Source organism: Chionomys nivalis, chromosome 16, assembly GCF_950005125.1.
Source record: "Chionomys nivalis chromosome 16, mChiNiv1.1, whole genome shotgun sequence".
In the NCBI taxonomy this organism is placed as follows: domain Eukaryota; kingdom Metazoa; phylum Chordata; class Mammalia; order Rodentia; family Cricetidae; genus Chionomys; species Chionomys nivalis.
In genome coordinates this window covers 3352894-3367152 of record NC_080101.1, presented here as the reverse complement: position 1 = coordinate 3367152, position 14259 = coordinate 3352894, and the positions used below count along the sequence as shown (strand labels likewise).

At 42.5% G+C, this 14259-nt stretch overlaps 1 protein-coding gene across 1 annotated transcript in view; it reads right to left on the bottom strand.

Moving 5' to 3' along the window:
- Positions 1–14259, bottom strand: part of Necab1 (N-terminal EF-hand calcium binding protein 1) — a 139515-nt gene that overhangs the window by 4381 nt on the left and 120875 nt on the right. The window contains exons 9-12 of the mRNA XM_057790417.1: positions 12687–12740; positions 8413–8525; positions 2906–2983; positions 1420–1511 (exon numbers count right to left, since the gene is read on the bottom strand). Of these exons, the coding sequence (XP_057646400.1) occupies positions 1420–1511; positions 2906–2983; positions 8413–8525; positions 12687–12740 (337 nt within the window). The remainder of the gene's footprint in view (positions 1–1419; positions 1512–2905; positions 2984–8412; positions 8526–12686; positions 12741–14259) is intronic.

Sequence of the window (14259 nt, the reverse complement as noted above, 5' to 3'; positions counted from 1 at the left end):
AACCGAGTCAAACTGCAAATCCCATGAGCCCAGCCGTGTTCATGACTTTTTTTGTTTGAGGATTAAACCAGCTATGCAGTGAGAGATTCTGTACTCGTGTCCCCAGATGCTCTACTGGCACACCAAGCTCTGCCTTAGACTGTGGGGGTCAGTTAAACTGGAAGCTCTCTCCCCCAGCCGCAGCACCACCTCCCACCTGGTCCCCAGAGCATCAGATCCCCACCACTCCATTAAGACTCTTCTCTTCAGTAGTGGTCTTGTCAGAGTCAGTTTTCCCCAATCACTTCACCACGAATGAATGCCCCAAGGTGTGTGGCCTCCATGCATTCATTCACTCTGATACTGTCTTATCCTGCCTGTCCTGGTTCTCCAGAGTAAAACGAGGCCCTTGTTCCTCTCCAGATCTTTTACAGAAAGACGTTTCCTCCCCGGCCTCTCACAGATGCCCCATCTTGTCTGCACATGTCCTCGCTCAGAGTTGATCTCGCTGCTGTTGTGCAGCTGGAATCCCAGCAGGCTCCTGGTGTAGGTCATTGTCCTACTCAGTCTGCACTCATGCTGACTGCTCCTGTCCACCCTGCCAGTTGTTACTGATTGGACCATGTGGTCATCCATGTCATCAAGGTCTCTAAACTGTTGTTCATCTACCTAATTGAGATTCTCCATCTTAACTTGGAGTAAGTCTACAAAGCCCATGTTGTCTCCAGGGATAACTACTTTGTGCCTTGATCTGTGTTTTGTTTTTATGTAAATATGTACCCTTTGTAAACAGCTTTTTGTCATACTGGGTGGACAGCACTTTACCCTTACTTAGAGACTTTTTATTTTGTACATCAGTTAGCTCCTAGCAAAATACTTGGTCAGAACAGACTCCCAATGCAGGAAATGGCTAAAAGTATCCCAGGAACTCCAGTGCCACACACACATTATGACTCAGTGAATATATGCACAAGTAATAACTGGGTATATGGGTGGACAGCGAGTGAATTCTCAGTAACATTAACTTTTCTTCAGACTTCTTAGACAATCCCAAATCTCTCTCCTCCTGTTATTTCTTCCAGCTATAAGAACTTTAGAAACTAATGAACTTTTCCAACATTCTAACATCTTGTGATCACTTATTTCAAATTGCATTCAATGTACTAGTTGTAAAATAGTAAAGAACATGAATTTTTTAAAGTATGAGTTGACTTAAATTTTTCTAAAATTGTGATAACCAAGCAACTACCAGTACTAGGTTTAATGCAGCTAGAAACAAATGTCATTAAGGACAGAGGACAATATTTATTCCCTCCCCCACCCCAAATTTTAAATAAGCCATAAAGAATGTTCCATTGGTAGTGCGGGAGACCCTGCTACCTTAAAGGAAAGTGTGGTAGAAAAGCATAGGGAAGCAGGGGCATGCACAAGAGTGCTTACCTGGAACTAGCATCGTAGATGTGAGTTCCGGAGTTTCCAGGAAATCCACGTTGCTTCTTTGGAAGGTCTTGCTGTAATTTGTCTGGAGGTGGCTGTGAAGTGATTGTAGGTTAAAGCCGTGCATCTTTGTTTAAAGCCTTCCCAAGTAGAGTACAGCAGAGACCAAATTCAACCAAGATGGCAAGATTTGGGGTGGTTTGAACTAAATGACCAGACACAGTCTGTTGTTAATGCTTATTTAACTTTAGCACAACCTGAAGAGTAATAATTATCAGAAATTTAGAAGAAAGGGCCATTTAAGATAAGCATACAAACATGCAACAACAGGATGTAGGCTGAGTTCCAGGAGAAATGACAGATAGCCTGTTCAAGCAAATATTAAAATTCTAAGAACAGGAACTGTAAATTTTCTAGCAGTAGAGAATACAATTCTCATCCTTAAAATGGCCAATGTGATTGGAGCTAAGTTGCCTTCCAGACTCTGCCTGAAATAATATTGTTGCCATTGTGTCTTTATTATAGCACAAAGCGCTTCAATTATTTATTACTGGACAAGCATTCTGCCATTGAACTGCACACCAAGACTGCTTCTTGAAGCCACAAAAATAACAATTTGAGGTGAAATATGAATCAGTCTAATTTCCCAGCATTCTCTTTTGATTCCATATTTAGCCCCCTAAAATACTGATTATTGGAGAGCTATATTTTCTGTGCTAACTAAAACCATCAGGAACTCTTTATGTGATAGAAAAAGTTCCTTCATCACATATTTTAAAATTGTATATTTCTTCCCCCCCAAATTTTAAATAAACAGTAAAGCAAGCTCCATTGATAGTGTGGTAATCATTTTTACTTTCAAAGCTGACTTGTAAGCTTTTCCAGTAAGATTTTCCAATGTCCTTTCTTCTTAAAGATTACAAATATAAGGACACTTTGAAAAGTTGTATTAATCACTGTTTTAAATGTAAACACAATGATGTCCACAGAACTCATTTTATAAAATCTCATACCCACTCATCACTTCTTCCTGAGATACCTGTGACCCTGTTTAATTCTGCTTTACCAAGACAATCAGTAAAATGCAAAATCTCAGAGTGGGATCATCATCCAAAGGTATAACATAAATTCCAAAGATTGCAGGATTCAGTGGAACAGGGTAGGCACGATTTAAGAGGAAGTAAATATACCTCAGATGTGGTGGCACAAGCCTGAATCCCAGATGCTCGAGGCTAAAGCAAAAGCATTTTAAATTCAAGGCCTGCCTGGGCTACAGAGTAAGTGCAAGATCATTCTGGACAACTTTTCCACCTGATTTCAAAGCATAAACTTAAAGGGAAACTGGGATGCACCGGTGACTGAGTGCTTGCCGCGCATGCTCAGAGCCCTTGGTTCAGTCTGTAGCACCACAAAAATAAGCAAAAACGACTGGGCCAACAGTGGACGTGTCTCCATGTGACCGCCATGTCATTTTTTCCTTGCAACTTACCGGTTCCACACGCTGCTGTTCTCCCAGAACTCATAAATCATGTAGCGAGACTCATTTGCAAGCTTCTGTATAGAAATACTGTAATAGAAAAGGCATGATTGGTCCCTGGAAATTAAAAGCAAAGGAAGGGTGGGCGAAATGGCTCAGGCAAAGCAAAAATGACAAGTTGCACAGTCCTCAATGCAAAGTCTGCCTCCAGCTGTGTACCTGTGCACATACATCGACACACATATCCATAACCACTCTGAGTGCACACATGGACAAAAGTGAACCAAATTTTCTAATCTCTGTATGGAGCATGCAGCAATGTTACATGTATGCATAGGAAACATAGTAACTTAGGCCGGGCAGAATATCAAGTGGATTTATCAATAACTGAGTAGCCCACTGCATCAATTTTGTTATATAATTTTTAGGTTGATATTATCTTTGCACACTTTTATTTAAAAATCCTTAGCTTATTATTTGTGTTTTGCTTGTACGTATGTTTGTGTACCACTTACATGTCTTGTGCCATGGAGGCCAGGAAGGGTATCGTGGTCTCCTGAAATGGGCTGCAGTTGTGAGTCAAACCTGGGTCCTCTGGAAGAGCAGCCCGTGCTTTTAACCACTGAGCCATCTCCCCAGTCGCCATTCAAAAGTTTTACTAAGCATCTTTTGTACCAAAATGTATTAAAAATTGTTTTAAAATATTCTTCTCACAGCAGTGTGGAGCACAGTAGAGGACAGTTGTGTAAAACAGGGGAGAATTGAACAAGTAACAGAATAGATGAAGAAGAGCCAACCCAACGCTGAGGCAGAACGGAGGGGCACGCTCGCGAAGCTCACGGATTTATGCAAGAAAAGAAAGTGCGATACATCTAAAAGTTGAATTCTTAAAGGATCTCTTTTTAGTCTCATGTTTCATAATATATTTAAATTAGGAAGCAAAATGAAGGATCAAAAAATGATTTATCAGTGAAATATTTAGTGTTTATCTATTGATGGCCAGCAGGTGGCAGTAACTACACAAAGGAATTTTAATATATTTTTGTTTTAAAAGATCCTGCTCATGGCAGTGTGGAGCATGAATAAAGAACATTTTATTTTTGTAATATGGTATTTCCATAATTTTAAAAATATAATTTTCTTTATTAGGTATGGTGTACTAATATACTAGCTCAACTTAAAATTCTTTTAAGTATTAGCTGCATGATAATACAATCATGGTTTTGTGTTTCCTACCCCAGAAGTTCCTGGGTAAGCTGTTACTTTCTTCAGATCCTCCAAAGTGACCTGCAAATTAATGTGCAAATATACTTTTTCCTGGGAAGAGAATCTACAGCAATTTAGTATCTTGAAGGTGTCACTAATGCACAAATATATTGCAAATTTCAACTCTATTTTCCTTAGGATAAAGATTAAACCACACAGCCTAGCATTTCAGGCCCCTATTAATGGCCTCCTGCAGACGAGTTATTAATATCACTCAGCTATTGTACTGTGAGAACATTACATTTTCTGGACTAGCACAGAAAGGCCTGTAAACCTATAACTCCAGCATTTGGAAGACAGATGCAGGAGGGTCTGGAGTTTGAGGCCAGCTTTGGCTGTGTGGTGGGATAGCCCTCAAGCCTCGGAGATGTACTCATTGGTGGAGCACCTGTGTAGCGGGTGAGAGACCTTGCGTGTGATCTCCAGCATTGCCCTCCCAATGAGACTCACCTGTCAGCACAACGCCCTAGCTCGGGAAAGACTGTGGTAGAGGATTAAAGAGGAAGGATATCGTTGTGTGATGGGACAATGGGCTAAAGAATGTCCGATGGAACTGCTGCTCGTTAAGGGGGCCCCTTTGGCCCATTACTCAACCTCAGTTTCCCCCTCTGTGAAATGGTTCTGAGGACTGTAGAGGACACCTTCTTACTCTCGGTTTGCTTTCTTCTCCTGGAGCCTGTTCTGCCTCGCCCACAGGGCCAATCTAATGAATAGATGAAACAGGAGGGACATACTCCACACATTTCTCTCGGTTTGGCCACCATATTTTATCCATACAGATTGATGGTTGATGCTCCAGTGCGCATCATTAATTCTTAAGGGGGTCTCAAGAGTGGTTTCTGCAATATAATTGACAGCAACGTTTCCTGGGCCCTTGACATTGGAAATATGAACATATCAATTTCTAGAGTTTTGTAGCTAAGTAGCTTCAGAGATCACTTAGTTCTATTTAAAAACTGTAGAATTTTGGAATAAGAATATGATTGGAATTGCTTTCTACCTTTATGAGTAAGGATCCTGTTTAAGGATCCTGTTTCCAAAGTTAGAGCTCAGAATCACCAAAGGCAGAAGCTACTTCCTGTCTGGTGTCAAGGCTGATTCTACTAGCACACTGTGTATGCCATTTACTCAGCTGGTGATTCTCTCCCAGGAGCTGGGGACTTGTAATAGCAGAGAAAGTAATGAGCTGCATATATCATGATATATCCATTTGCATGAAAGATATATGTGTGTGTGTGTGTGTGTGTGTATATATATTGTGTGTGTGTGTGTACACCAGGGTGGGTATATGGAGGTCAGAGATAAGCAGTAGAAGCCAGTTTTCTCCAGCATGGAGAACTCAAAAGATCAAACTGAGATCATTGGCCTTGGTGGCAAGCATCTTTACCTCCTCAGACATCTTGTCAGCCCCCCACAAAGTCTTTAAACATCATTGACAGAATTCTATAACCAAACCTGTCAGTCCTCAAACTTCCAAATGTCTTAGTGAATACTCAGAGTAATAGTTCTAATTCAGTTCCACCCCTACTTAGCCATAAAAAGTTTAGGAAATTCAACTGTGATTAAGTCCAGACAAGGAAGATTAAACATGAGAAAGTTTGTAACACACCGGAGTCTGCGTTTTTTCTAAGCTGGATGTAATACATGCCTGCAGCAATTCCCATGAAAGCTAAATAAGAAAATGGATGAAAGTTGCTAGTCTTGTAAGGTATCACCCATGGCAGCACTCTGTGTCTTACATGGGGAGGCTATCTAAGCATCATGGGAAACATATAAAACCTTTGCTAATTCATAACTTCATCAGCCCAGCACTAGGCAGCTGTGGAAGGTACCCAAGATGACAACAGCTGACGTGAGTGGCATTTGATGATTCGTCAACAAGGAGAGAGTTGGGACTAACACATTAGAAACATTGAATTTAGACGGGAGATGTCTCCTGCACAGGGTGTTCTGCCTGTGTGGTCATTTTCTGATACTCCTTACATCTGGTAAGATCTACATTCTGACAATTCCTGCCCTGGAAATGAGCTGAAGAATCGGCATCAAGTGGATGAAGAGCCATTAACAGACCAGTGCTGCAGAGGAAAAGGCAAGACTGGGAGTTTCCCCCAGCAAATGGTCCTCTCCTCACCTCTGCTCCCATCACACATACTGCCTCTCTGACCTGCCCACAGCATGGTCCTCCTCTCTGGGGCTATTTTGCTGCCCGAAGTGGTTTCAGAAATTTAAAAACTTTTAGTAAATATAAAACATCTAACAAATCCCTTGGAATTTGGCAGACTTTTCTTCTTTCTATCCTTGCTATTTCAAAAAGTTTACTGAGTTCAATGTTCTGCAATTGCATGGGTTCCTTTTGTGTTTTCCAAGTAGTTTTATTTTTAAATAAGTGGGTTTTTAGAAACTACATATGTCCCTGCCTCGGGCAAATCTCTAATTCTTCCAAGGGTGAAAATGCTTTTATCTGTGCTCTTCTGATCCTGCTATGAAGTAGAATGGCAGACATTTCCTAGTGTCTCTTACAAAGGCTGCACTGGGAGGAGAGGAGTCGCTGATACTCATACTGCAGAGATTCCAGGTCAGCTAAGGAGAAAGAATTGGTGAATTTAGCTCAGGTTTCATGGTCTTCGGTTCACACATAAACATTCCATAAGAGGGGCTGGAGAGATGGCTCAGTCATTAAGAGCATTGCCTGCTCTTCCAAAGGTCCTGAGTTCAATTCCCAGCAACCACATGGTGGCTCACAACCATCTGTAATGAGGTCTGGTGCCCTCTTCTGGCCTGCAGACATACACACAGAATATTGTATACTAAATAAATATTAAAAAAAAATTCCATAAGATTGTGTGTGACTAGGGATTGAACCCAGGGCCTTATACGCGCTAGGCAACTGCTCTACTTCTGAAGTACATTCTTAATACGCTTCTGTGCTTGGGACAAGGTCCTCACTACAGTTGCCAGGTTGAACTTCAACTCATTTTGTCACCTAGGAATCCCTGAACTAGTTATCTTCCTGCCTCTAAGTAGCTGGGATCTCGGGCCTGTGTGAGCAGGGCTGTCTCCATGAGTTCTTGATGGTGAAAAGTGAGAATTCCTAAGACACAAAGCTATGCAATCCTAGCTCTAATGCAAGTTTAATCCTGGTTTACTTCAAAGACCTGAAAGGTAGGCTCGATCATAAATAAAAATCAATTAACCTCCAGACAGAAGAGCAAAACAAAGACACATGCACATGCTTTCTCTCTCTCTCTCACACACACACACACACACACACACACACACACACACACACACACACACACACCACAGACATCCATTAGCTAAATCCCTTTCCCTGAACGTTGAAATAGCATTAGGGTATGCAGTAAAACAAGCTCACAGGTAGCCATGTCACAGGACATGGCTGTGGACGTTCTCTGAACACAGGTAAGTTTGTCTGTGCTGTGGACCTTCTGGGATGGCGTGAGAGACTGCCTGGGTGTGTATCTGTGGAAGAGCCTGGTCAGGTCTGAGGCACGGTAAGAAGGAACAGATAGTGCTCCTTGTAGATGGCTGTGCCTATGGGCTTCTGTCTGAAGCCAGCATACTCAAAGTCTAGACAAATGTGCCCAGCATTCGACAGGATGCTCCTGGGAGAGGTACCGCAGAGTCCTCGTGATATCTGGAACCCGACCACTGTTAGGGGACCACTGTTTGGGGACCACTGTCCTAGCACTGGCTTATTGGACGGGATGTGCTGAAAAACTACGGATGAAGTATAGCATGTCAGTGGAGAGGAGGCCATGGAATGTAGGGAGGAGATGCTGCCACTGCTTTTAGGAAGCAATCAAGGTCTGAAATCTTCATTTTGGGGAGCCCCACTGTTCTCATAATAGTGGAATGATCATTAGTCCACAGGGTAATTGAGGTAAGACATCCACGAGTGGGAGTCTTGTCCACACAGATGATTTCTATTGGGTGCTGGCGGCCTGTGTGCAAAAGGGGAGATTGCAATCTATTTGAAAACCTTCTTATTCGATGGCTTTCCACTTTATTTCCCTCGGTATGCCTAATGATTAAATCAACTCGGGTTCAGAGATCAAACAGAAAATATCCTGCTAAACTCTGCAAATGCCATACCCCAGAGGGCTGGACTGCTCTACAGAATTGAACATGAGGATCTGGAGATGCCTGTGCTCTGGCACCCCCTGCGCCGTCACCTAAACTCCCACGCTCACCATCTGTGTAGATGTGGGGGCTGGTACGCAAGCACTTACCGCAGGCACCCGCTTTGCGCTGAGGCGCTCTCCACGTAGTGTTTCAGAGCAAGCTGGAACTCTTCCAGATCGTCTTCTGTCACGGACATCTGGCGCTGCACGAGCATGATGTGCTGCGGAAGAAAGGGAGCTTGCCGTCACACACGACTGCCAGCCAGAAACCGGCCCGGAAAAGCCGAGACTATTCTATCACGCGAGATACACAAAAGCCCAGAAATTTATAGCAGAAGCTAAAGAAAGTGCCCTCTGCACCGAAACGTTTCCTCTTTAAAATTAAGCAAGAGATACAATTAGAATCATGGAGGAACTTTCCAGAGAAAGTCTCAGTTGGGCGGAGGTGGCTGACCCAGGCACTGGCATCTTAAAAACTTCCCGAAGCGCCTCTGATGCGCCACTGAGTCATGGCCACCACCCTAGAGATACCAAGGTTTAAAGAGAAGTTCTATCGGAATCTGCATTGCTTCAGTTTCTTGGCTATTTTCTGATATCAGATACTGTGACAATCATTACAATCAAGTTTGCTTTTAAAAACGTGGGCTTACTGATGCGTTTCCAATGCTGTGTCTGTGACCAAAGGGCTATCATAGATTGCCCATTTGCAACATGTGATGTTCAGAATGCCTTAACCCCATGGGATGCTCCATACTGTCAGTTTGGACAGATCTAGAATCATCTAAGGGATAAAGCTCTGGGTATGGTCTGTGAGGGGGGTTCTATTATTACGCTCATTTAGCTGGTAAGATCCAGCTTAACTGGGGTGCCCCATCCCCTGAGCTGGGTGCTGGACTGAGTAAGGAAAGTAGAAGCTGGGCACCAGCCTTCATGTGTGTTTGCTTCCGGACTGTGGACATAATAGAGCCAGCTGCCTCCTGTTACTTCTCTGTCATGATAGAGTGTACCCTCAAAACATTAAGGTCAAATAAAAAGACCCTCATTAAGTTGCTTTTGTACAATATTTTGCCATAAGCAATGAGAGAAAAGTTGCTACTATACCCGATTTAATGCCTCACAGTAGGTTGGCTACTGTTTTTCCTAAAAAATATTATTACAATTATAACAATTGTCATTTATACTCCCCAGAGAATTGCCTGGAGACCTGCCTGTGTAATCTCAATATTAAGCCTATCTTCTTCTGCAAGGATTGAGGGAAAACTTTAAAAGTATGAAAATAAGCCTCATAAAAATTCAAGAGTAAATTTAAGACACACTCACAGGGATTGTATGGAACACAAACAAAACTTGCCCAGGATTGCTTGCCCGGTAGCATAGAGGCTACGGTTAACCCTGAGCTTCTGTTCCCTGTACTGCCCGGTTTCTCAGTGCTTGTTAAATAGCTGTTACTGTCAAACACCGACTGCGTTGCAGGAACCACAAGAGACACTAAACACATAAACACATACAGCTGTGGTGGTTTGAATACGCATTGCCCCTGTAGGCTCATTTGGAGTCGCCAAGGGAGTAGCACTATTTGAAAGGAATAGAAGGACTAGGAAGTCTGTCATTGTTGAAGTAGGTGTGACCTTTTGGGTAGAAGTGTGTCACTGGTGGTAGGTAGGCTTTGAAGTTTCAAAGGTCCAAGCCAGACCCAGTCTGTCTCATCCTCCCTTCTTCCCTTCCTTCCTTCCTTCCTCCCTCTCTCCCTCTCTCCCCTGCTTCTTTCTCTGCCTGCAGATCAGGATATAGATTTCACTGCTTCAACACCATTTGTGCCACCATGCTTGTGCCCATGCTCCCTGTCAAAATAGACTAGGACTTTGAAATTGTAAGCAAGCCCCCATCCCCCCATTAAATGCTTTCTTTTATAAAAGTTGGCTTGGTCATGGGGTCTCTTCTTAGCAGTAGAACAGTGACCAGGATGCCAATAAATGACTTTTTATTTTATCACAGTAAATACCACATGCAGGGCTCTGGGCATGCAGTGATAAAGACAGATCTCTAGGGCTGGGGACTGATTCCAGTGGCAGAGCACCTGCCTAGCATGCACGAGTCCTAGCTCAATTCCTAGGACTACATGCACGCGCACGCGCACACACACAGGTTCTTTGTTTTCAAAGGGCTTAAATCTGTGTCCAGGCAGTGATATCAGCTCACACATGAAGCTGACTGTATGTAAGCTGATCATAAGGATCAGTTTTCTGAGGAAACGGCGTTGCATTGCCACTGTAATACAAAGCCCCGTAACAAATTCCTCAGCCGTTCAGCCGTCAGAACTGTGTGTGTCCACACACGAGCACTCAGCAGGCTATGAATAGTGTATGATCTTCCCCCACTCCCCAGAAGGATACTCTTCAGTTGGCTTTTACAGACGATCACAGAGGTTAATGGACCAGGAAAAAATTTTTCACAAAAACAATTGGGTGGCAAGGCTCTTCCAAGAATTGAGACACAGTGTCTAATCATAGAATTTCCTAGCTGAAAAATGTCTCAGCTTGAATTCATTGTTGTAATCAAGCAGTGAGGGCTGCGTGTTTCTCATCTACTCACCCCATTTATGCTTTACGTCCTAGCTTCACTGTTCTATCTATCTATCTATCTATCTATCTATCTATCTATCTATCTATCTATCATCTATCAATCTATCTATCTATCTATCTATCTATCTATCTATCTATCTATCTGTTTATCTAAAATTCATGTTTTTCAGACCTCCAGAGACAAATTCCTAACAAGTAGAATTTAGTAATATCCGTAGATCCCAGATTTTGAGCTAAAGCAGTCACTATAGAGAGTTTTGGGTGGTCCCTTGTAGAGGGGTCTATGTGTGTCACACAAGGGATTCCTGTGGGGATTAGATAGATGGTCAGACCCCACAATGTCATTCCTCATTTCCCAGGTACTCTTGGGACTCTCTTCCCTTGCATTTAGGCACAATCGCTTGATTTATTTTAACAAAAATATTCAAACAAGAGCTCCAAATAACACATTTGAGCCTAATATGAAGGACACGAGCCATCCTTTGTTTCTTTTCTGTTGATAGGAGGAAGCCTATCTTGGGAATAAGAGAGATTCGAAAAGAGAGGACTATGTGCCCCTGAATCACTGTGTGGGCTTTTTACTGGGGAAAAAAAAACAAAAACATTTTAAAATAGTATTGGAAGCATTCTATAAATCTGACCCATTTATTTACATAAATAGCCACCTTGAGTTCAACAACCCAATTGACCCTAGCTTTATTCCCTCTCAGGGTCAGAGATGAAGAATCAAATGATGCAAACCTGGGACTAGCTCCCAAGGCTCTGTGTGGTCTATCAGGTCTTTGTGGGATTCTCTCAGGAACTTGGTGCAGTACGGACAACCAAAGAGAACTGATTTCCAACAACATGATGAGAGATCTTAGGCCTAGATGTGTGAGCCCTAGCTCTCTACACCTGTTTCCCTATCACTCTCATTTGAAAGCAACCCTTCCATGATTCAGGAGGATGAACACTGAAAAGGGCCAGAGGCCTTCACGACCCCACAAGTGACAGGTCCCTTGGAATTTACCTTTTCTGTTCCTCCTACAAGGTCCCCATTTCTGTTTCCCTCACCTGGGACCTGGGTTAGCTTTCTAACCGGCTTTGAATCTCTGAATGCTGCAGAAGTGATCATGTGTATTTCCAATAAGGGCCCGAGGGACTCTTACTCCCCACCCCCACTCAGGTCCCCAAGATTGTCATGTGAACAAGACCTGATGGAGCAGGGTCAACAAGGGGTTTCTGTAAACAGACAGCAGATAGTTCAGGCTTTGTGTGCTACTTGGTTTCACAGCAACTCCTCAGCTCTGTTACTGAGTGACCCCAGGCACTACATAAACAAATGGGGAGGGCCCAATTTCAATACAACTTTGTGCAAAAAAAATCTGTGGTAGAGTGTGAATTAACCCCACAAAGAGAAGTTCTGAGCTTCTAATATGTATGGCAGGCTTGGCCAATACCAGCTAAGCTTATTCAGAGCTGGGCATAGACACCTTTAAACAAAGAACAAAATAATTTGGAAAATTGATGAAATTGTGATTTTTTTCTGAAATCTCTCTATATACTGTATTCCTGGCCTTATAAACTAATAACTTGTATGATGGACTTATCTTGCTTTTTTGCATGCCATGAAATTTTTATTGTTGTCGAAAGCAAGAAATAATACATATGATAACAAATGCCATTGTAAATCTAAATGAGTGAAATAAATTCATTCATTACTTAAGTTTTTGACTTATCATTTGGGCACTAGATTTTGAGGGCAGTGAGTCTTGTCCTCAGAGTATGCATTTTTGAAATTTTGATATGGAAATCACTCACCGGTTTAGTACTCTCTTCAATAACTTCTTCTTCCAGGGGTTCAAGTTTCAGATCCTTCAGACAGAGGAAGTAAAGACAGACAAAAAGAAAAAGATGCCAAGTTACATAACTAATCAACATAAACCCATATTGTAGTTTTGTTTTCATGGCTAATTTTGAACCCAAAGTACTTTATTGTTTGAAAGGAGATGAAACAATTTTAAAAATTGATTTGTTTCAACAAAGAGATATTGTATCTTTATTAAAAATCAATGTTAAGGCCCTGTTTACAATAAGTTTAAATTACTGCTTACTTCACTGTAGCCCTCAGAGAGCAAAGGGGCCACTAGAAATGCAGTCAGAGGGGGAACAAGGCTGGGAGGACCAGACTCAGAGGCAGATTGCCTTTGTTTTCATGTCCTTCCTTCCCCCCACCCCCCCAGCGTTCTCGATATCTGTCTGTTGTTACAATGTTTCTGTGCTCCAGCACGGAGCTTGCTTTACTAAAGTTAGTGAATCGAAAAACAAAGGAAAATTACTACTAATATTTTTTTAAAAACAAAACAAAGTTTTTTTCAAATGTTTAGAACTGCTGTGTGTGTGTGTGTGTGTGTGTGTGGAGTTCAGATGAGAACCTCTGAGTGTCAGTCTTCATGAATGAAAGACTTTTATAAAGACCTTCAGGTCTTATCAGGGGTTAACACTGATGCACCCAGTAAAACCAAGTGAGTAAACCTTCAATACTTGTGAAGAAACACATTCCAAGTGAGGAATGCATGAAATATTTTCCTGAAATAACTAAGTAAAAATTAGCAGTTAGAGCTGTCCAGTTTATGCTACACAGTGTGAAACTGGGCATTGCAGACCAGGTCTGCTCTGGCTCAGCTGCGTGTAGAGCTCCAGGTAAGTTAGCTTTTTATCATCTCTGAAGGATCAAAACTTTCAGGTCCCTTCTGCTGTAGATTTCCCCGCAGACCTCCCTCTAGATGGCTCCTTTCTTGTCTTTCACGTTCAGTTTTAATCCAGCATCCTTTACACAGTCTTCCAGCCCACTCCCCTAAACATAAAACCCCTCCATCCACTCTCACTGCGCAGCCCACTCCCCTTAAGTATGGAACCCCTTCATCTGCTCACTGCCCAGCCCACTCCCCTTAAGTATGGAACCCTCCATCTGCTCACACTGCCCAGCCCACTCCCCTTAAGTATGGAATCCCTCCATCTACTCCCACTGCTGACTTCAGGAGCTCAGCTGTAGCTCATGATTTGATTTCATGTTTTTTCTTAGATTCTTTCTCATATTTTTGTCTGTCTTTGTAGAGACAAAATATTTTGCATCTTTTAAGTATGTCTGCACGGCTATTACCAGAATGCTGCTAGGCACACAGACATTGCAGAATCGGCGAGTGGCTAGATTAAGGTCCCACCAAACCATGGCTTTTCCATAATGAGTTAGGATGTGAGTGAAATATGAGAAGCACAGCACTGACTAGCGGTCTCTGTGTTTCTCTCAGTCTTCAGTTCTACATTGTCTGATGGAAGGGAAGGAAAGCTTGAGGGTGCCATCCTCAGTTATCCATCCCTCTGGTGACCAGAT